General features: G+C 45.0%; 1 protein-coding gene across 2 annotated transcripts in view; it reads left to right on the top strand.

Moving 5' to 3' along the window:
* The window catches only part of wcy (WW domain-containing adapter protein with coiled-coil wacky), a 156660-nt gene that overhangs the window by 29463 nt on the left and 104593 nt on the right, over positions 1 to 22604 (top strand). For both annotated transcript variants that reach the window (XM_077643649.1, XM_077643658.1), the window contains exon 4: positions 17513 to 17560. In XM_077643649.1, the coding sequence (XP_077499775.1) occupies positions 17513 to 17560 (48 nt within the window). The remainder of the gene's footprint in view (positions 1 to 17512; positions 17561 to 22604) is intronic.

The following is a 22604-nucleotide window of genomic DNA, read 5'->3' as shown; positions in this document are numbered from 1 at the left end:
TTCCCGATGTTGCCCAGAGACCTAATCAGTTGCCACCTTGGTGCATGTTTCCTGCTGTATGTGATTTCGCACTGACACACATTCAAAAAAGGCATACCCCACAGGAATATATGCAGCAAGAGTTTTTTGGAGTAAGTGAAAAATACAAGAATTACACCAATTTCTACACAGACGGTTCTAAAACGGCACACTATGTGGGGAGCGCAATAATACAAGGGAAGTGGGAGAAAGTAGTCGGGCTGCCTCAGTACGCTTCAATTTTTACAGCAGAATGCTAGGCCTAATGGCTAATAATAAAAGCTTTAAAGAAGGCCAGGTAACGTCAGCCGTCATCCTTGGCTGTTAACAATGGCACGGGAGAAAGTAGTCAGGCTGCCTCAGTGCACTTCAATTTTTACAGCAGAATGCTACGCCGTTGCTGTAGCTGTAGAACAAGTAATGAAGAAAAACATTGAGAACAGTGTAATAATCTACACTGACTCCATCAGCGTAATTACAGCAATAAACCCCAGAAATGCAGTCGAACCCTTAATAGGAAACATAATACATAATGTAATACGAGCTGGTACGCAAGGACATAAAATAAAGTTCTGCAGGGTTCATAGTCACGTGGGCGTCAGCGGGAACGAGAGCGCTGATCCAAGCGCCGCACTTGCCCGAAATGCTAAAGTAGAACCAGTAAACATACCGCATAAGGACTGCATCAAGTTAGTCTAGAATAAACTGAGAGAAAAATGGCAGGCTTCATGGGGCAATGAGGTTAACAACAAGCTACACTTTGTAAAGCCCGTCCTGGCTGAATGGAAGACCTGTAGGCACCAGCAACGATTTATGTCTTCTCTGCATTGGACATACACACATTGTACACAATTTCTTATAATGAAACAAGACAAACCTCTTTGTGAAAGATGTGGAGACGAACTGACACCAAACAATATTTTATTCTCTTGTGCAGAACTCGGAAAACTAAGTAAGAAGCACTTTACTGAGTTTTATAATGAATACATTCCTTTACACCCAGTGCTGCTCTTAGGTGAAAATGCCATTGTTAACATGTCTTGTGTTTTTAGCTTTTTAAAAGAAGCAGTTGTTCTTGAGAAACTAAATTTTGATCCATGGCTTTGCTTTATTATATGATACACTTCAGCCATTTTCTCATTCCTGAGAAGGCTGAGGAATTTGATTGGTTGGGAGCCTCAAGATCCTTGCTCAGCCAATGATGGTGGCTGAGGTTACCTGGCCTTCTTTAAAGCTTTTATTATTAGCCATTTATAAAATTTCTGTCATCTCTTATTACTACTAGAACGAATTAACATGACACCATACTTCCAGTAAGAACAACACAAATTTTTAGGCCTAACTTGTGACAAAAAAACTCGCGTTCCTACAGCCCTCTACACCACTGTTTCCTCCCATCTACAGAAAACAATTACCTTATACCTTGAGCTTGGCGCATGATAGCCTTAGCTGCTTAGTGCCATTAAACCCAACACAACACACATGTCACTGGTGAATGACAGACTGTACGCCCTCTTGCAGGTCGGCGTGAATTCGGCGCTTGACAGCGAACACGACTGCGGCGGCTGCGTTTTTATGGAGGCAAAACGCTAAGGCGCCCAGGTGCTGTGCGATGTCAGTGCACGTTAAAGATCCCCAGGTGGTCGAAATTATTCCGGAGCCCTCCACTGTACGGCACCTCTTTCTTCCTTTCTTCTTTCACTCTCTCCTTTATCCTTTTCCTTACGGCGCGGTTCAGGCGTCCAACGATATATGACAGATACTGCGCCATTTCCTTTCCCCAAAAACCAATTGTTATTATTACAGCGCTTACAGTGTCCCCGTACAGGTTGGGGACGATTGTTCTTGAAAAAGTTGCTCCATGTCATGCATTAACTCCTTGAAACCGCGGCTTCAAACAAAGTCGTATGGCTGCAGATCGAGTGCCAGCATCCGCGTCGCGATTTCTTGCCTTCGGCGCAGCGACAACTCCTTGGCCGTGTCAAACTTACATTTGATAGAAGGCTGCGATGCGCTGCCGAAACTTGTTCGCTTCCCGCTTTCCACCAAAGACGCGCTGTGCAAAGCGTAATGTTAGTTCCTTAGGTGGTTCGCCAGCGGTGTCGTGCCCGACGGCGTCCGAAGTTTGGCGTTGCACGTCTTGCATGTCGCTTCCTGCGGATTATCCTTGACGAAATGTTTCCAGATCGCACTCTTCGTGCGATCAGCGATGTTGCTGAGACAGGCATTGCACACAAACCGATACAATCCTTACGCGCGTTTGGTGCGCAGACGTGAACGAAACAGCGCGGAGACGCGGAATACAGAACTACGGCGACTATAGACGCGCGGAACTGTGAAAGCGCAGACAGCGCGGCGGCGTGGGCGCGCGTACAACTAGGAGTAGGAAACTACTTCTTGCACTCGACAGGTGGCGCTGCGTGCTTTCATAAAGGGTTCAGCCTTATTCGTCCATCCATCCATCATACCTGTACACAAGGAATGTTGACACGAAATGCAGAAAGCGAACTAGAAAATTGACAAGCGAATATCTGGACAGCAGCAGGGGGTCAAATAAGCAATCATCGGTTAAGAAAAAGGTTGAAGAAATGGAGAGAGCTCTCTGGAAAACAGGGATGCTGACGAAATCAGCACTGGGAACATACAGGATTTTTAAGCAGGAAATTGCGAAAGAAAATATCTGTGATAATTGTAGGGGAAGCTCTTTGTTGTTTGAGGCCAGGACGGGAGTTTTGCGGACTAAGACATGTAGAGTCTGGTACCACGAGATAGACACGTTGTGCGTTGCGTGCGGAGAGGAGGAGGAAACGGCTGAACACTTGATACTTTTTTGTAAAGGGCTTCACCCTACAGTGGAAAGCAGCGGGGCTGATTTATTCAAGGCATTGGGTTTTAAGGACAGTGAAGGGAAAGATTTTAGAGCCGTCGCGGTGGCTGAGTGGTTATGGCGCTCGGCTGCTGACCCGAAAGACGCGGGCTCGACTCCGGCCGCGGCGGTCGAATTTCGATGGAGGCGAAATTCTAGAGGCCCGTGCACTGTGCGATGTCAGTGCACGTTAAAGAACCCCAGGTGGTCGAAATTCCCGGAGCCCTTCACTACGGCGTCTCTCATAGCCTGAGTAGCTCAGGGACGTTAAAGCCTGGGCTCCATGTACGCGAAAACTCACGCGAAGGCGGCAAGCGACGAGCGACGCCGTCGCGCGAAGCAAAATGCGTGTGTCGCTCGGATCTGCAGCCAAATTTCTCTCGTCGCCCGGAAGTCCCCTACGCGACTGGCCAATCAGAGCCCCACAAAGCCGCTTTCGGTTTGTCCACGGTTTCTCAAGGGTACATCTCCCGAAACCAGCGCGTCGTCTTGTTCATCGCCACCGTCTCGCCACCGTCGAGAAAATATTTGGTTTTGTAGCTGAGAGGCAGGCCCGCATGATTTAAATAATTAAACAAATCTACTTGCTGGGTGCGCAGGGCTAACAGCATTTGGAGCGGGCTACGCGAGCAGGCGTACTGCAGGGAGAGATGTGTGCCGAGCCGCGGGTACCGGCGCTCGATCCACCGTGCCGCTGCGCTCCAACTGTGCAGAAACACTCGCGGCGCGCATTCTCACTGGTATATTATAGTTTGCTCCCTTACAATCAGATTGCGGTGTCAGTTTATGGGAGTGTTTTTACTAAGCCGGAGTGCACAGGCACCGAACGAAAGCACACCTCCCCGTGAATCCGTGATATGACTTCGTCTCCGCAAGCACGCCGTTAGTTATCTCCACTGCCGCTACACCGCTGCCGTAGAGGAAATATTCCTTTGGCCCTGACTATGAGGCACACTCACAAAATTTTAAGAGAGAGAACAGGTTACGGGCGTGTTTCTAAGCTTGAGTGCGCAAAGCACGGAGTCCGCTGCGCACGTCGCGGGTTCGCGTCGCCTGCCGCCTTCGCTTGCATGGAGGTTGCCCACAAGCGACGGAGCGAACGCCAACAGCCGCCGTCGCGTTCGCGTGAGTTTTCGCGTACATGGAGTCCAGGTGTCATGGAGGTTGCCCACAAGTGACGGAGCGAGCGTCGCCGTGCCGCCTTGTCGCGTCGTTCGCTCTTTCGCGCACATGGAGTCCAGGCTTAAACCCTCATAAACTAAATCAAACGAAAGTAGATTTTAAGCGTGTAGAAGTAACCAAACGAAGGTTAACTAATTGGTGGCTAAAATCAAGACAAGAGTAAAATTCCACAAGTCATGGCTAGGTGGCTTGAACCACCGCCCGATTTAAAGGGTTCAGCCTTATCCATCCATCACCATCATCCATTTTATTCAGTTCAGTGCTGTTATCTAGTTGCGGCATGCTTCTGTCTCTTCTGAAAACTAAACATTTCAACATAATTTTATTTTATTTTTTATTTATTTATTCAATACTGCCAGCCTCCATTTGGTGGCCAAGGCAGGAGCGGTACAAGGATACATCGTACATCGCGACAAAACAAAGCAAGTAAAAATGCGGATAAAGAAGCAAAAGCTAACACACAGGGTTTTATATGAATGAATGAATGAATGAATCTTTATATTGGAGTAGGATGGCCCGTGACCTAAATTGTGAATAGTAGAAGACGCTGCTCTTCTCGTGGTCACTAATAGTGACCTTACAGGCCGGCGTACCGGCGTTCACCACAAGATTTCTCAGGAAAATCAGTTCCACGCGTTTCGACAGCTGGATAGAAAGTCTTTAAAGGTGCACACCTACCGTGGCTTGTTTTGTGCTGCGGTTGCTGCCGCTCGTGACCTGTGCCGCTAGCAATGTTCCGACCGCATGAAGTGGTGAATTTTTTTTTTCGGCTGCTTATGATTCGGTTGCGTCGCGAGTGCTATTAGGTTTGTGCTATTGAAAATTTACTTCCGCCTGCTGTGCGGCGGCTGTAGATTAAAAATGCGCGTCGCACGATGAGAAAACCGACGACTGCACTGGAGGATTGCGAGGAGGAGGAGGAGGAATGGCAGATCTCGCATCGGCGCGGCGCGGTCACCCGAATACCGAATATTCGGTTACCCGAATAATAAGTATTCGATTTGCGAATCGAATAATCCGAAAATTTGGTATTCGATTTATATTCGAGTATTCGCACACTCCTAACAATTGGTCTACACTAACACTACCCCCCCCCCCCCCCCCCCAACCCCCCCCCACCACTCATTCAGGCTTAATGAGTCATTGGCTTAACCTTCTCGGCTCATCCTCGCACTGAATAACATTTTCTACCTCTCGAGCTCTTTTACATTAGAACCTTGTCATGCTTACTGGTAGCGGAAACACTGCTTAGTGGAGAACCACACATGCTGTTGCCACACTGCTTTGCACAGCTGTCCACAGCTCTATGCAGACATACTTGAGGTTAAGCTTTGCTTCCAGAGCTTGTCTTGTTGGCATATGAACAATAGTTTTAGATACTGATAGGCCCTGGAAAACTTTGCTTTGTGTTTATGTTGGAGCTGGAGTGCCTTTTTAAATTGGCTTTGCTTTCATTGACATGCCTTTATTTTGGCATTTTCCTTGTGGACTTCTGATGACAGAACATGAATAAGAAAGCTTCATGAAAGCTGATATTTATGCCAGGCATTTTGTTATTGGACAAATGACTATGATAGACATACTTAAAAAACACCATTATGGCAAATAGTATGGCTGGCTGGATTGTGCTTTCTTGCTGGAATGATTACTAGTGTCCAAGTGTGTCAGTAGAATTAACATTGTGAGTTCTGTGGAAATCCACAAGTTATGCAAATCGGGCATTGAAATCGTTATAGCTCACCGTATTAGTCTCAAGATATGGGTAAACATGGATGTGCCTACATATGGCATATTTTAGATTTGGGGCTCCTTTCGTGAATTGAGGGTTGTTAAAAGGACTGCAATACCACTTTTTATGAAGTTGCAAAATGCTTCTGGAAAGGGCCTCGCAAACCTTAATTTTTCTAGAGTGCAGTTGCAAAGAGCCAACAGATGCCTTGGAAGCTTAGGTTATCACCTCTGTATAGACCAACACCATGTTTACAAACAAACCGGGGGTTGTCGGCAGGCAGTTCTGACTGGGGGTGAAAAGTAGGCTTAGCTCATAGGAATACATGGAAGCAAAAGTTTTCAAAGCAGTTTTATGATTTTGCAGTGAACCTGTGATGCTGTTCCTTCGTGCAGAACAACCAAATTCATCCTGGAGCAGGCTCTGAAAGTATGTAGTATTGTTTCGAAGGCTATGTATACCTAGGCTGCGGGTGCGGAACGGGAGCGCGGCCCATAGAAACTCGTGTGAACAAAACCTTCAGAAATATTTTTCTCGTTTCGCAGAGTACTCATGTGGGTGGCTGTTTCTTAACAGTTGGCAAGTGCTTTGAAGAAGAGTGTGACGAAGTGTGCTATGTCATTTCAAAGCAATTTCTGTAAAAAACTACGATAAATGAAGGTGCTCTATGCTCCGGGTGTTTCCCTGAATCATGCAAGCTTTTTGTGTAGTCCGACATGCTGCCTCGTGGGCTACGTTTCTTCGCAAGTACTGCCGTTCAAATTAGGCATCCTAGATAGGTTTACATTGAAGGCAGTCCTCAAACAGCAGGATAAACAAACCGTGCACTGTAGCAAACGACTCACACCGTGATTACATACATAGGTGGTGCTGGCGGATGCCACAGCCGCGGTATAGTGCTGTATAGCCGCGGAGGCAGCCGTGGGAATCGTCTGCGCCGTCGTCTGATACAGTGCTTGGTTCTCTTTTGTTCACTTCGTGCCGTTTGAGAACTGCTTTTTCAGATAATGCTGTCTAGGCTGTCCAGTTTGATCGACTCGATTAGTGAGCAAATGCAGTGCACGCGGCAGCTTGTCTGACTACATGAGAAGCTTGCGCAATTCTGGGAAACACCAAGCAGATAGAGCACCTTTTGGCGGTATTCTGGCTTCACAACGTAGATTTATTGCGGTGTTTTACAAAGCATACTTTGTCATACTCTTCTTCAAAGCACTCGCCAACTGTTAACAAGTCGCCTCCATGAGTGCTCTGTGAAACGAGAAAAACATTTCTGAAAGTTTTGCTTACATGTGCTTCTATGGGCTGTGCTCCTGCTGTACCTTGAGTAGGGAGTCGCTCCTGTGCGTAGGTGTTTAAACATACATAGCCTTCGAAATGATGCTTCATACTTTCAGAACCTGTTCTAGGATGAATTTGCTTGTTCTGCACGAAGAGGACATCGCAGCGAAATCAGAAGACTGCTTTAAGAACTTTTGCTTTCTATGGGTGCTAAGCCTACTTTTCACGCCCAAGTTTTTCACTAGTCATTCCAAGCTGTGAAAGCAGCGCAACCGCTTCTCACATCACATCACAGATCAGTTTTGGTCTATAAATGACAGGCTCATTTCAGGCCTTCTTTCTGTGCAGTCTGCGATTTGATGCCCTTTTCTGGTGCTTTGTTTTAGCTGCTTACTTTCTCTGCCACTTTGTTATCTCATTCACCATCTTTTTCTGTCAAGGAAGCCAGCTTTTTGAAACCACAGTGGCACAGGATAGGACATGGCTGTGCGTTCTCTACTGTGTATGGGCTGTTCATGACTACATAATGTGAGGACTGGGCACAATTTTATCTTCTAAGAAGTTTTGCATGAGCCCTCTTCAGCTGCCTTTATGCCACTTTTTGGTTTGGCTTGATTCGCCCTCTTAGCTACTTGTCCCATGAATTCCAGTTCCCTGGGAACCTTTGATGGGCTACCTTCCCTTAAGCATTCTCTCTCTTTATGCTGTGCACCAGTATGTCATGTTTGATCAATTTTCCTTTGGCATTGCAGCCAGAGTAGCAAAGAATGCGAGAAGGTGTACTCTAGTGGGAACTTGTGCGCTGGAGCAGAAGAGCTTGTGAACGGTGACTGAGCTGCACCCTGGAACTGTATACTTGGGAACAGTTTTTCTCGGCTACGGGGGCGGAGTGTTCTTAACTTTGTCATTCCGCCAAATAGTTAGGGCACACTTGGCTGCCTGGCGCGTTCATTCCACCGCTGGGGCATCTAGTGTCATCTGTGGAGGCTTCTTAAAGCTGGACGTGCCTAGCAAATTCATTGTAATCAAGAAGGCAGTTTTTTTCCTTGACTTTTGGCGCTGAAAGCTGGTAGTTTAGAAATATGCCCCAAGTAACTAGTATCAATAGTATACTTCAAAGAGAAAGCTAATTACTGGTGGGGACTATTCTGCTGCATAGGAACGTAGCTTCTATGCCATTGCCAGAAAAAGTTAGCCCTTGAGTATAGCCAGGCTGGAAGGTAACATAGCTGCAATTTGCACGTGAGCACTGCTATACTGGTGACCCCCCAGCATGCACTTTTGAATGTTGATGCCAGTCGCTTTGTGTGCTGAGGGTGTTTTTTGCCACAGCACTTGATAGTGTTTTGTGTGAGGAGGGAAGAGCATGAAATGAAGAGGAAGTTGGCTGTGGGTTAGGGCGGTGGTTTCTGAACTTTTTCTTCTTTTCACTAAGTGCTTTTATGCCATTAGTTTTGTGTGCTATGCAGATTTTCATGCTTTTCATGCCGTGAAGATGTGCACCTGCCAAGCCTTATTTTCAAATGCAGTTCAGTGAATGATGCAACTTTTGAGCTGAAAATAGATGTCGGTTGAAGTCACGCTAGCAGTGGTTTGTATATGGCAGGGCAGACATTTTTAGTGCACGAAAGTTTGAGTATGAAGAAATTAATTCTTTTTAACTATTTTCTGTACCCTCGCCACCTTTTTCTTTGAAAGTCTCTGCTCAGTGCGGGGTAACATGCCAACAGAAATCTTTTTTTTTCATTAAAGAGTCTTCTCTCTCTATGGAGCAGAGAGGATGTTAAAAAAGGATAGATAAAACTATGTCTGGGGCCTCTCATTCATTTTGGAGTTCTCCGTTATGCCTCCACTTTGGACAGCTGCAGTGATTGATCTGAGAGAAAGGTCACACCACGTTTGAGCAGACCTCATGTTGCAGTGGCATGTCAAGCATTCTGCACACATTAAATGAAGAGCGAGTTACTGTTCCATTGCTGACACCACAATGACCATCCTCCTCGTGTAGTGTGGTGCAGGCATGTGAGGTCAGTGGTGCCTGTTGTGCAAGAGCAGGGCATGTGGAGAACTGAGGGGTGCTGATAGGCCTGGTTAGACAGATCATCAATGAGTTTGGCCACGGAATGCATGCTTTATTTGCATCTGTATCCATATTCCTTGTTTTCCTATGGTACTTTGTGTTACTTAGAAAAAATTGAGAACTGCTAGCATAAGTTGGGACTCTTGTTTTTTTAAAGCAGGTTCCTTCTCACCAAGACTAAGAACTTAAATGATTTCTAAATTTTAGGTCGAGAACATAGCAAGGGGGTCCATGAGGACCATCTTGGAATAAGGCAGTGGTTCAACTTCCAAAACAATTTCACAAAAGTGGGGCCGTCTTCAAGGTACCACTCTGGCTGAGTGAATGCTCCATTTTGTGCTACATTTTCATGAGCATTCTGCGCGCTTTTCTTGTTGGAACAGTAGAATATAGGCATCATTCGAAAGCTTGATGTACAGTCTGTTAATCAATGCACACCACTATAGTGTAGCTGAATTATCAACTGCACAAGAGGTGGTATTGCAGATGATGAAATCTATAGTTTCATTGATATGACCTACTTCAGGGAACAATTCTGTTGAAACTACTGCACTTTGGACAGTTTTGTTTGGCCCACATAAAGGATAGATGTTTATCTCACATCATATGGTCTCAGAATGTGCATTCATTGAATTGTAGCTAATGGCAGCCTTTTAAATATAGCAAAATTTGGCTATTTTGGGCATGGATATCTGTTGTGTATCAGGGTGCACAGCATCAATATTTTTACCACTTGGGGCGTGCAATATACTAGTGCAGTGTACGAAGTTTCATGAACTTCATTAGTTTTTTGACTGCCTTTCTGGTTTGAAGATTGCGAGGCAGTATTACAGAAATCTTTGTATTTTTGTATTTTTTCTCAAGCGAAGAGCTGAAAGTGCACTGAAACGTTAGATTTTGTGTCCACTTCCTGAGTATAGAAAAAAAAGAAGAAGCGCCCAGTTTCATATCCCCAGCCGAAAATCGCCGTTACTTTTCATCACTATCGGCATGAAAAGAGCATTTCTGGTAGGGTATAAAATATTAAACACGACCATTGCAGCTGTCTCCTTGGGTGTCAAGGCATCATCATGTCTCATGCTATGTGCATACAAAAAATAAGAACCACATGCTTGATTTGCGTCGAAGGGTTCTTTCATATACATGATAGAAACAGGAACCTCTGGCATTACTGTAAAGCGCGTTTGGTTTTTGTGTTGTTTGTTGGCTTGAGCCAAACCTGTGTAGTTCGGGTGCCTGGCAGAGTAAGTCCTTTTCCTTGGGCAAGCAATGGAAGGCTCTGCCGCCTCATGGCTGGGTCCAGTCAGATAATTGTGGCTAGTGTAGAGCTCCTGTATGCACACGTGTGCAGAAAAACCCAAGCATTCACTACAGTACTCAGGATTACACTTTACACTAATTAGTGCCGATAAGCGGACTGTCGTTTCAGCAGCAAGCATTGCAACTCTGCATATATAAGCTCGAGCTGTGTAGGAGGCATTACAAGAGACACTGATCCTTTTGTGGAACTGCAAAATTGGATCAAAGGGCCCGACACAACACGTAGTGGCTCATTGCACTTTCAAAAGGCCCATGCGAACACTAAACTAGTAAGGTGAACAGGAACGAAAGGCTGCTGTTCTCATGCCAGCGGAACCCTCTGCTTCGGGCGTCCAAAGATGCCAACATGGTGCCTCTTCCTCGAGCACCCTTAGTAGTGAATATGTACTCCCCCCAGCTGTCAACAACATAAATAATTGTAACATAAATTGGGATGTGCGAATATTCTAAATTTCGAATACAAATTGAATGTGTTTGTTATTTGGTTCATATTCGTAACGAAAGGCTGCTGTTCTCATGCCAGCGGAACCCTCTGCTTCGGGTGTCCAAAGATGCCGACATGGTGCCTCTCCCTAGAGCACCCTTAGCAGTGAATATTCACTCCCCCCAGCTGTCAACAACATAATTATAACATAAATATATAGGGATGTGCGAATATTCTAAATTTCAAATAACGAATTGAATGTGTTTGTTATTTGGTTTGTATTTGTATTTGAGAAATTCATATTCGAGAATTTGCTAATACTAGGCAGCGATCGAATGCCGCAGTGGCTTTCATATATCAACCATGGCAAGAGGAATATTTGGGCAAATTATCCAAAGATTGAGTTTAAAGTTTGAGGAGAACAGTACAAAGGCATCCTCTTCGCTTTCTTCTCTATCAGTTTATACTGCTGGTACTGACAGCAGGTACTGACACACGAGTTGGTATCAAGACTGCTGCTAAGCAGAATGCAGTTTGAACTGATAATTTTGTGTCCTCTGTATGCATGATCAAGTTGTTGAAGTATTTTCTTCTCGTTATTGTAACCTCTTTTGAAAGGTACGTGCATGGCGTTTATATATTCTTTTTTGCTGTTAAACTGGAAGCATCCGTCGCATCACAGCAGTGAGCAAATTGTACTTTGGAGAACTGCGAAAACATTTGAGGACTCTCATCATGCCCCGCACTTAACCTTTTACTTACCATGTTCCAAACTTGGGACATATGAAACGCAATTTTTTTATTTCTGTTCAAAATACACCCATGTTTGAAATTTTTTTTTTTTTACTACAATATTTATTGTCAGCTTATTTAAAGACTTACTGGTAAAGTATTACTGGTAAATGGACATATTTTTGGCCTTGTCACAACTAAGTGTCTATGGTGCCCTTTCTTGGGAAAAAACAATGTTGAAACAAAAAAAAAAACAGTATGAAAGTAATGACAAATAGTTGTGGATTTCGTGAAAGAAAAATAATTAATTTGAAATCCTTTGTGTCTCACTAGCAGTGCGTTTTACGCAAATGTTTCATTTTTGGAGCATTGCCATTTGGCAGTTGCAAAATTCTGAGGCAAGCAATGCTCCTGTCTTAGTATTCTGCATTACAATGGTCGGCTTAAACGCTGTCTCATTCTGTGTATCAGATATGTTAGCGCAGATTTGATGATGTTTTCGGGCAGCACGTCCGCGGGCAGCATCCCAAATGTTGGACCCTCCGCATACCTTCGGGCTCTCACCTTCAGGCTACATGCGGTGTGTCAGAGGCGTTTTGAAGTGTATGGCACGTCTCACAGCCGCGCATTCCACTCGATGACGGTACAGATTTTACCAAGCGAAAGGCTTGGTGTATGCAGGGTGTAGTAATGAACCCCCTTCATATGACCCAGCGTTCACTCCACCTGAAATCTACAAAGGCGGCGCAAGGCAGGCGCAGATAGTGGTTACGCGATCACAGAGCATAGCCACGTGTGGGGTGTTTTAGTGCCTCCTTCAGTACACTGGTTGGCGTAAATGACGTCCCGTTTTGTCTATCAAATGTGTGGCCACAGATTTTTGGGATGTTTTCGGGCAGCGTGTTCGTGGCGCATGCTACATATGTTTGCCCCACCGCAGCATGTCTTCGGGTTTACCCGGGTATGTGTGGCGTCTAAGAGGTGTTTCGAGCGTTCGAGGGGCATTTCACGACCACACCTCCCACCCGATGACTACAACGATTGCACTAAGCTAGAGGTGGGGTGCATGGAGGGTGTGGTCACGCACCTTCTTCCCTGCCCAGCATGCACCTCGCCCAAAGACACTGAAGGCAACGCGAGGCGCATGCAGAGAGTGTTCATGTGATCGTGGAATGGAGCTTTGTGTGGCTCATTGTGGCACATGTGTATTAAAGCTGTGTGCAAAAGCCATTGCCCAAGAAACTCCTTCCTGCCTACCATAGCTTCCGAAGTGCTGTACGCGATACAGCTAGCGCGGGGAAAGAAAATATTGTTCAAGCATGATGGTTTTCTCTAATTTGTGAAGACATTGCAGGCAGCCATAAGGTTGTCTTCAGATAGCAATTGAGGAGGAAATTCACTGTGCACAGATCATGCAAGCTGTTTCAGACCACATTAGCATTCTGTATATGGGAAATGCGAATGTTTAAAAAAATGGAACCTGGAAAAAAAAAAACATGTATTACTCATTGTAAATGTCGCTGCATTTTTTTTTTTCACGGGTTATTTTAGAAAGCATATGTGAATTGTCAACAGGGATTTTCATCTTTGGAACATAGATTCATAGTGTGCCATTTAAAAGGTTAAATGTGACTGAAAATGTTACTTGGTCAAGCTGGATAAACAAACACCATTGTCAGCCTAGTAATGTTGCTGTTTGGCCAAGTGCTAGTGCTCTCTGTTGCGCAAGCCCATTGTTTCTGACAAGTAAAAAGGAAATATGAGCAACGTATGTGATGCATCTGTCTGTGGAATAAAATATGATAGCACTGATTATCATATGTGTTTAACTATGTTTTTCTCATTGCATGGCAGGGTTTACTTGGCGAGAATTAATAGAGCTTGATAATCGTGTGAATGTCCATATCTTCTAAAAAACAGTGAATTAATGTGAACGTTTTATTTACGGCACCTTTTTTTACAAATACCCTTCAAATCGATGTTACTCCTTTGTAGCCATATGGCTGCTCTTCGTTGCATGTTAATGAGTATTTTTTCCCTTACCTTGTGTTCCCCACACGCATGCAGCATGCGTGTTTCCATTTGAAAATAAGCCTGCAAGTGTTAGTGAAATTACTGATGGTAAATAAGGCATGTGTGCCATCCTGCATGGCATGCATGCTTTATTTCTTTAGTATTGACTGTAAAGTTTATTGATTCAGAGCAGTGATGTTTAATTGTTCAGAGTGAGCCAAAGTAATAATCGAGATTAAATGATGGAACTGTCAGACATAAATGTAAGTGAAAGTTTACTTCTAAAAACTGGGCTTTCATGTTATTGTTGGGGGTTGCTGCGCAGAGTAGAGCAAGGGGACGAGACATCCCGTGGTTGGCAGACTGAACCGTCATGATAGCCAGAACACACGACTCTCACTTATGCTTGGTTCCACGTCAGTGTACTTACGTGCAGTGGAGCAACCTACTTTACCAACTAAACTCCCCCAACTGGGTGGTGACTGCAGCGATGGCCTATTTTTATCCCTGGTGCCACTGGGTTCCCACCAGTGATACAGTGGGTACAAGCTTTTCCCTGCCTGGGGCTCAATTTCTGTAGGATGAAATCTTTGGGAAATCGGTCTTTGACCTCACCTTGAGAAGTCTAAAACACCTTGTGCCATTGCGCTCTTTGGTCCCAGATGCCCTTGTGCCATAAAAATCCAGTCATAAGTGGGTGGTACAAGCGATGGTCTTACCATACCCCTGGCCTCCATACTTTGTTCATTTTCTACTTTGACCGAGTGTAACTGCTACTTAACAGTCTGCTAGCTCTGGCGGGCTTAACTGAGTTTTGGAAATTGAGCTTGGCGTACTTTTCTTTTTTCGTGTTTAACGGAAAAGTCCAATCCCTAAACATGTAACAGGAGCATTGGACATGAGGGTTTTTGTTTAGAGAGCTGATATGCCAAACGAAATCTATCGAAACATGCTTTGTACAGTGTTTTCCTTTGGTGTACTGTTGAACCGTTTCGCCACTTACTACAAATGGCCACCCAGTGTATACAGGCTGCACAAGTGTTAATGGCGAATTAAAATTTGAAGAAAACACTAAAAATGAACTTTGAATGTGTTATTATACTGAGCTGTAGGTGTTAATTTGCTTATTTTTTAGCGGATGGTTTGATTTTTTACATTTTATCAGCGTGTGCCAAGCTGGCTTGTCAAATGTGAGGTGAAGAGTGACGTCATAACACCCTTGTGGGAATAGTAGTTGGTTGCTGTGTTTGTAGCGTGCCATTGCACAGCTCTGTAACACGAAACCTGGTTCTGCTGACCACAAAATTTATCACGAATGCGAAGAATACAACTCTGGCGATCAATTAACTTTGCATTAACGGGATTAAGAAAAAGGCTCATGGATACGACCTGGCAACGCTGACATGCACACGAGGGCCAGCAACACCTCGAGGTTTTCTCTCTCATGCTTAAACTTCAGTGGCGCCAACAGTTGAAATAATGTTAGGTCGGGCGCACTGGGCACAGTTCACGTACGATGTTGAGACAGAGAGGCAGCTATTACAGCTCTAATCGTTTGTCACTTTGTGTTGTCCGACGTGATTTTAAGATTACCCTAGCATTTGCCGTCTCACACCGCACTAAACATGAGGAAACTTCTGCTTCTTGCCAGTTACCAAGCGCAAGTGCATCAGTAATCATTCACTGCACTGCACTAGGGAAAGTTAATGCAGGGCTAAGTGAACTTAATGCAAACGTGCACAGTTCCAACGCTGTGGTGAATTAAAAATTGCAGTAACCTAAATACAGTGCTCTCACATAGTAATATGGTCTGATACAACTTAAGAACGCAGCAGCTTTTCCCTGTCAAAGGACCCCTTTCCAGCTAATGGCGTCGGCCGATTCTCATGACCCTACTAGTGCGACAAAGCAGGGAGTGGTAGATGAAAGCAGGTAATCCCTTCCCTCAATGGTCGGGGATAGACCCCTTTATCTATAGGCACCGCTTCCTGCATTGTCACGCTAGCACGGTCATGAGAATCGGCCGATGCCATTGTCTGGAAGGGGGTCTTTTGACTGGGAAAAGCCACCGCGTTCTTGAGTTGTATCCGGCTGTTGTGCATAAGCCTAGATTTGAGTAGCGAACTTTACATTCTCATTGTTATTCCTTCAGCATAGCAGTCTTACTATGTGCCATGTATAAAACTGGGACAACAACAAGAAATTTTCCGTGCTGTTCTGTTGCGGACTGGCTTTTAACCGCCAGCAATGAAGAATCAATGATGTTATATGAGTTGTACCCGCCCAAGCACAGTGCTATTCCTGAGCGCTGCCTAATAAAGAAAACAGCACCAACCTCCCTTTCTCTCCTTATCTGTAATGTATACCTTGTCCTGTCTCCTTTGTGTTTTCTTGAGAAGACAAATAGACAAATAGAACAAGGCTTTTGCACCATTCTCAACATGGCTGGACTAGTTGCATAATCCACGCAGAGTAAAAGCTCTGACAGTCAAAGGTGTTCAGTTCAGCCATGATGGCCGTGCAGGGTGATTTTGCAGTCCTTGGACTTCCTCATTTCCAAGAAACATACTTGGAAGGTGTGCTCTGAGCAACAATGCTTTTTTGATGGGTTTTGAGCGTAGCAGCACCTCGTCATTTTGTTTTGCTGCACTGAAAGGTTCATTGCAAAGGTGGACCAAGGGAAAGCGGAGTTAGGCAAACTGTGTACACAGAAAGCTATATCCCATGGACCACGCGCATAGCAATATGAATCGTGCGGGAACAGCGGGGGGGGGGTGTTATGGTGTCATATCTGTAGTTTCAAAAAGGCAGCTGCCAGTTGTGGCGGTAAGATACAAAATCACAAAAAAATTCCCTTCAGCTTTTAATTCTGTAAAAGCTTGTCATATTTTTAGCAGTTAAACTTTAGTTTGCATCGGAAACTGCCATTGAAATATTTTGGTTCAGTATCCTTTCAAAGGGAGAGGAGGATCATCATTTTTATTTAGCTGTCCATGTCTTGAAATTTTTGCGGTGCATTGACGAGTGATGGAATACAGATCACTCATGCACTTTTCTAATGTCGATAAATACCATTTCATGGTCCCTTTAAGTGTGCAAGTGTACAATAAAGCCGAAGCTGATTCCAGCATAACATGTTGTGATAGCTAGTGTGCTTTGTTGAGTTTTCAGGCATTGCTTTCGACCTTTTTTTTATTTTTGCATGTATCCTGGCACACTCCAAAGCTTTGTGCACCTATGTTGAAAAATACAGTGTGCAGTGTTTTCAGTGAGGCCTGTAATCACAGTGTGAAAACACTGTGATTACAGTGAAAGGCTTCTAGTTCACTGTGCTGTGAGTGGACTTGTAAAATGGCGCCAAATAGCCTTTATAGGTGTTTGTCGTGTGTGCAAGCCGTGGGTGTGTCGGTACACGGGTGCAGTCTTTCTCCAAAATATGCAGCCCAATAGGCGTCTGTTTGGGCCATGCAGCCGACTTGTTTTGCATGATTCTAAACATTTTGAAGATTAGAGGGACTCTCATCCTCACCCCTTGATGCTTAGGTCTCGCACTGGGGCAGGAGAGCACAGCCTAGGAGCCAACCTCTTGAGCTGTGTATTTTTGATAAAGGCTGCGCTTAGTATATGGAATCGAGAACAGCAGCCTGAGAGTCATCACTTGCCTTTTATCCCTCCATCCTCAACCTATGTCTTTTGCTGTTGTGGTGCAAGCTGTTGCCAAGCAAAACTGATTTGCATAGTTTCTTTCTAATGGAGGCTGATTGTGTTTAAATACACTTTTGCTTATTGACCATTGGGGGTAGTAGATCATAAATAATGATGCTGCTGCTAGTAGTTAAAAACTCCTTTTTTGTGTTCATTTATTTACAGGGTACATTAGGTACGTTCACGAGAGCAAGTACAAGAATTCCTCATCAGGTAAATATTTTCAATTTCCTCTATTTTTCCCCTGGCAAACACATAAATGATAGGATGTGCACTTATGAAAACAAGTTTTTTCTATAAAAGAAAGGTCTTTCAGAAAATTTTCTTGTCTTGGTTGTAGCAGAGTCCTTCAATAGCCATGAAACTCCCAACGAAGTTTGTTTTAGGGACAAAAGTGGTGGCTATGCTAGAGGCGCCACCGTTGATCGAGGATCAGCGCTCAGTAGATTGCCCTTGCAGCTTATGGTGTGGTGGCACCAGAAAATCCTTCTTAGCCTCTGCTTTTATTTGGTCTTTTAATTGTCCATGCGAGATTGAAGCGGATGTCCTGCACTTGTTAGTTCTGCAATCCTAGCCCGCTTGACACTTGTACAGAGAAAAAGCGCTGCCGGCAGTGCCACGGCTGGCTCCATATCCATGATTGTCTAATGTTGCATTGAAACATTGCTGAAAAGTGTGGTGTGCTCATTAACCTACAACTACTCATGAACGCAGTGCAGTAAGGCAAAGGCTGCGTTAGCACTCAATGGATTCGTGCTGTGCTTGGGTTGCTCACCTAGGTTAAGTGTGTCGGCTGCAGATTGAACATGACTCTCCGCTACACTGCGGTACGCTGAGCACTAGCTGGCGTGGGATTTTATTGGATGGTTTAAAGCATGCCACGGCAAAGGATTTACGACTGCAGCAGAAGAGCGTGCTAAAACGTTATGCTCGTTGTTGCTATGCGTGGCATCATTGCGTTCCTCTTTCAGGAGCGCAGTGCATTCAACTTTGCTCACGACAGTTGCACAGAAGAGGGTAAATTCATAGTTACCATACAAACTGCAGTCTTAAATGCCACCATGGGGATTCTGCAGGGCACGAGCTGCGAACTTGCTAGACCCCTCTCCTGCCTAATGATGAGGGGATCGTTTGTACCAGCTGATTGGCAAACGGTCTCCTCCCTCTGCTGAAGACTATAGCACTGCGCTGCATCTCAGGGGTGTTGTCGGGCGCGCGGCCTTATCGCATCCGAACGCAGCCAGAAGAAATGGCCGGCGTGTCGTGTTTGTATGTGCGTGCTTGCCGCTCAGCGGCGATGGACGAGAGACCCCCCCCCCAACAGCAGTTACGGGGGCATCATGTCTGTGTGTGTGCGCGGGCCAGTCCTACGTGCCACGGAACCAGCCGTATGCACTGACCGAGGTGGCAGCAAGTTGGCGCTGGAGAGACGGCTGACGGCTGAGGCGAGATGCTGGCCCCTGCGAAGTACGCCGCAGAAGGTTGCCACCCGATAAGACCAAGGCCTGGGAGAGGCGGCGCCTCCGTAATGGCCTTTGGATTCCGGGAACCAGTCAAGATGCCTTTACAACGAGCCGACCGAAGGGAACAACGGGGAAGCAAGGATGAGAGAGAGCAAGCTGGAAAGGAGGACTGAGAAGAGAGGAGAGAGGAACGAGAAGAACGGGACAGACGGGTGGTGAATGCTGAGACGAGAGGCCGCATCCTGACGGCAGAGTGGGGTCACCGCAATTGTGAATAGATGTAAATAAATTAGGCACTGTGTAATCGGAATGTTTGGTGTGGTCTAGCTGAATCGAGAGGAGAGGAAAACAAAATATAGGAGGGTGGAAGGAACCTGCCTGGCTGGTGTGATGTTTTCATCGCATGATGTGCAGTTGCTCTCACCGGGGGAGTGTGTGGGAGATGGCGAGGTAAAGTATTAGAACCATGTGCATGGTGGTATGCATGTTGCTTTTTAGTGGAGTGACTTGTTGCTTGCATTAATCTTATTGGTAGCAACTGTCATCTTGTCTCATGTTAATTTTGGTGAGCAAAAAATGCAAAAAGATGGCACATTGACATCTTTCTATACGTTTTTCTATGTTTTCTGGGTGCATTCTTTATTGTAATTGGCCATGGTGTGCATGCTTCTTATGTGGGGTCTTAAAGAAAAGCCATAGCTGCACTTGAGCAATATCAAGCTTCAAACAGAGTACAGGCAATCTGTCAACAAAGCAATAAGTACATTGTGTGTTTCAGGGAACACTTTCAAAAAATTAAAAAAATAAGGAGTTCGAAACAAAAAAAATCTTTTCAGGAACATATCAGCTGCAGCAGACATCAGTTACTATAAAAACCGCTATATTTATGTCGCTGATTAACAAAAATTGCTAATTATGCCTGTGCTAATATTCGATAATTTCGAATATTCGGGTAAATAGTGAAGTGTTCAATATTCAATTCGATCCGAATGTTTGGTATTCGAAATCTCGGAAGTATTCGTCTTGAGTGAATAATGTTCCTGGAACTCTTGCTATGTGCGGTTTCGGTTCAGCGTACCTGCTCTGGGATGGCACCACTGCGTATGTGCAACCAGTGCCCCGACTCTGCGCCATGTGCAAGCTCACGGCAACAGACATGAGCAGGCGGAAGCGCGGCGCCCAGATCTGTACCTGCCAGGTGTCTACGGCTACGCCACCCGCGATGCGCATGCACCGTAGCCGGCGTGCATCAGTAGAGAGATTTAGCATAGCATGATCCGCTTCCACAGGCCACCACTGTGCATGCGCTGATTGGTCCCGGCGGGCCAAACATGCAAACAGCTGGCCGGCGCTTGGTTCCTTGGGGCATCCTGAGGGCGATATGCGCATGTGCAGTGGCTCGCCACAGAAGGGGATCACGCCGAGTCTGAGCTGACTGCAGCTGCTGTAGCCGCTCTTCTTTGCATGAAATTCGCTATACAAGTGCAGCGGCGCAAGCACGAAGGGGAGCTAGCATGAGACACACGGAGCTGGGTGCCATTTTCAGACACCTGACATGGGGTGGCGCTGGTCACTGGGTGCACAGTGCATACGCCCGGAAGGTGTTATGAAGCCAGTGCTTAAGGGGGGACAGGGCTCTTGAGGTCCCGAAAATCTTGAAAAAATGAACTGTTTGAAAATGGCAAAAATCTGCAGCCCATATTCTACGTATCTAAAAATTTATTCTTTCCCTGGGTAAGTATCTTCTCTGTAATTCTGCTTTATAAAGCAGAAACTAGCCTTTGGTTTTCCTTGTTTTCTCAAAACGCAAATTTTTGACTATTTGCGAGTTTACAAGGAGGATATCTTTGCATCTAGAGTGGATAAAGGACTATTTTTTATTGCAGCTTGTTGCTAAATGATTGAAGTATACAATGTTGGGAACCAATTTCTCGATATATGAGACAGATACTGCGCCATTTCCTTTCCCCAAAAACCAATTATTATTATTATTATTGCTCGCTAATTTTTTTGTGGACTCTAAACTGCCTGTCAACCAGCCCTCCCTGCATTTAACTTAGGCATGTTGTTAAATAACTAATATTGACTTCATATAAATTGTACTTCCTACATATTATTCCTTGTACTGTATACTACCAGTCACATGTTAATAATAGTTTTCTGATGTTTTTTTTTCTATTGTTTTTTCAAAGAAAGGAATAAAAATGTCTAATATCTTGAAAACTAATGGACATATCAGAAAAGTTGCATATCTGATATCAGGATAAAAAACTCATTGAGACTGCATTTTCATTGCATTTAGTCCAAAAGTAAAGAAAAAGACCCCTGTCTCCCCTTAAGAGCTGCAGTTGGAGGCCCCACTTAAGGTCTCGCTCTCCACAGATACATCAGCACTGCATGACGGTCGCCCAATTCCCAATGGCTATTTGTACAGAAAGTTGGCATAGCTTTAAAGCTTCAATAAATTCTCTTTTTTCATGTAATGGCCTTGTGTGTTCTAAAAATACATGATTTGAAAATGTCTATCGTGACTTCCAACCTTTTTTGTGTGCCAGAAGTATTTGAAATATTCGCTCCAAAATTATACGAAGAAAATAACTATTCGGTTCAAACCAAAAAGCCACTCTTCACACATGCCTACTAATTATCTTTAATTTAGCACTTTTTGGTAGTTGGTGCTAGTGGCGAGTTTGAAGCCATGGACAAGATTACGCCTTATCAGTTCTTGAAATTAAGAAAAAGCCCTGTAAAACTCTGCAGTGGGAGGAAATCGGGCACTTCTTTTTCTGCACATGAGGTGCGCAGGAAGCTCTAAGCAAATGCCACGTCTGCTGATGACGTGTTGCAGTGCCTGCAGTGTCCATTTCAAGCTGCTTGCGCTATTATAACACATCACGCACATTCTTTTTGTAGTTGCGAAGAAAAAGATAGTCATCGCCAACTGTATATGGTCAGATTGTTTTGGTAGGCTAGTTGGTCAAACATCCTGTGTCGAACAGCGCGAGCACAGACAAGCACAAGAGACGAGGAAACGGACACAGCACTGTGTTTGTTTCCTCGTCTCTTGTCTGTGTCTTGTCTCTTGTGCTTCTCTGTGTTCACGTTGTTCGATACAGGATGTATATGGTCAATTTTGACGAAGCAAAAGAAAGTGCATGCCACGCTGCAATGCAGCGGGCAGTTCGAATTTTGCGCCGCAGCCATTGCAATACGTCACCGGTGGTTGCGTTTCAACTGGGCTGCCTGCTTGCCTGGTGTGTCCAGTTTTGGTTTTGTGTGGAAGGAAGTGTCGAATTTGCTCACGCTGCAAAGGTTTAGACGACTTTTTCTTTGTTTCAGAAACTGGTATAACATCTTGTTAATAAAGGCGGAGTTTGGGCGAGTTGGTTTTCCATGCTGAACATAAAAGCGCAAAAAACAATGACGTAGAATAAGACACACAACATGAGCGCTGTGTGTCTTATTCTACGTCCTTGTTTTTTGCATTTTTAAGTTCAGCATCTTCTTGTCCATGGCTTCGAATTACCCATTGGCACTAACCTTAAAGGGGCATGTGAAAGGGGGTCTCAAAAAAGATGCAATGTGCCTTGGATATTAAAGGACACCACCTCACAAATATCCTCCAGCAAGAATTTTTTAGATGCGCTTCGTAGAAGCCGAGTTATCTGGAGTCAAAATTTGAATTTCCGTGTCTTTGCGCCTTTCCCTCTCCTCTCGTCACTCTTTGCACGCTGAAATGTCAGCGCTCCTCCGCCAGTTCCTCACACTCGCCCCCTCTGCCGACTGCCGACGCG

This window comes from Amblyomma americanum, chromosome 1, assembly GCF_052857255.1.
Source record: "Amblyomma americanum isolate KBUSLIRL-KWMA chromosome 1, ASM5285725v1, whole genome shotgun sequence".
NCBI lineage: Eukaryota > Metazoa > Arthropoda > Arachnida > Ixodida > Ixodidae > Amblyomma > Amblyomma americanum.
Note: the sequence above shows the minus strand (reverse complement) of the source record. Positions and strands in the feature narration are given on the sequence as shown.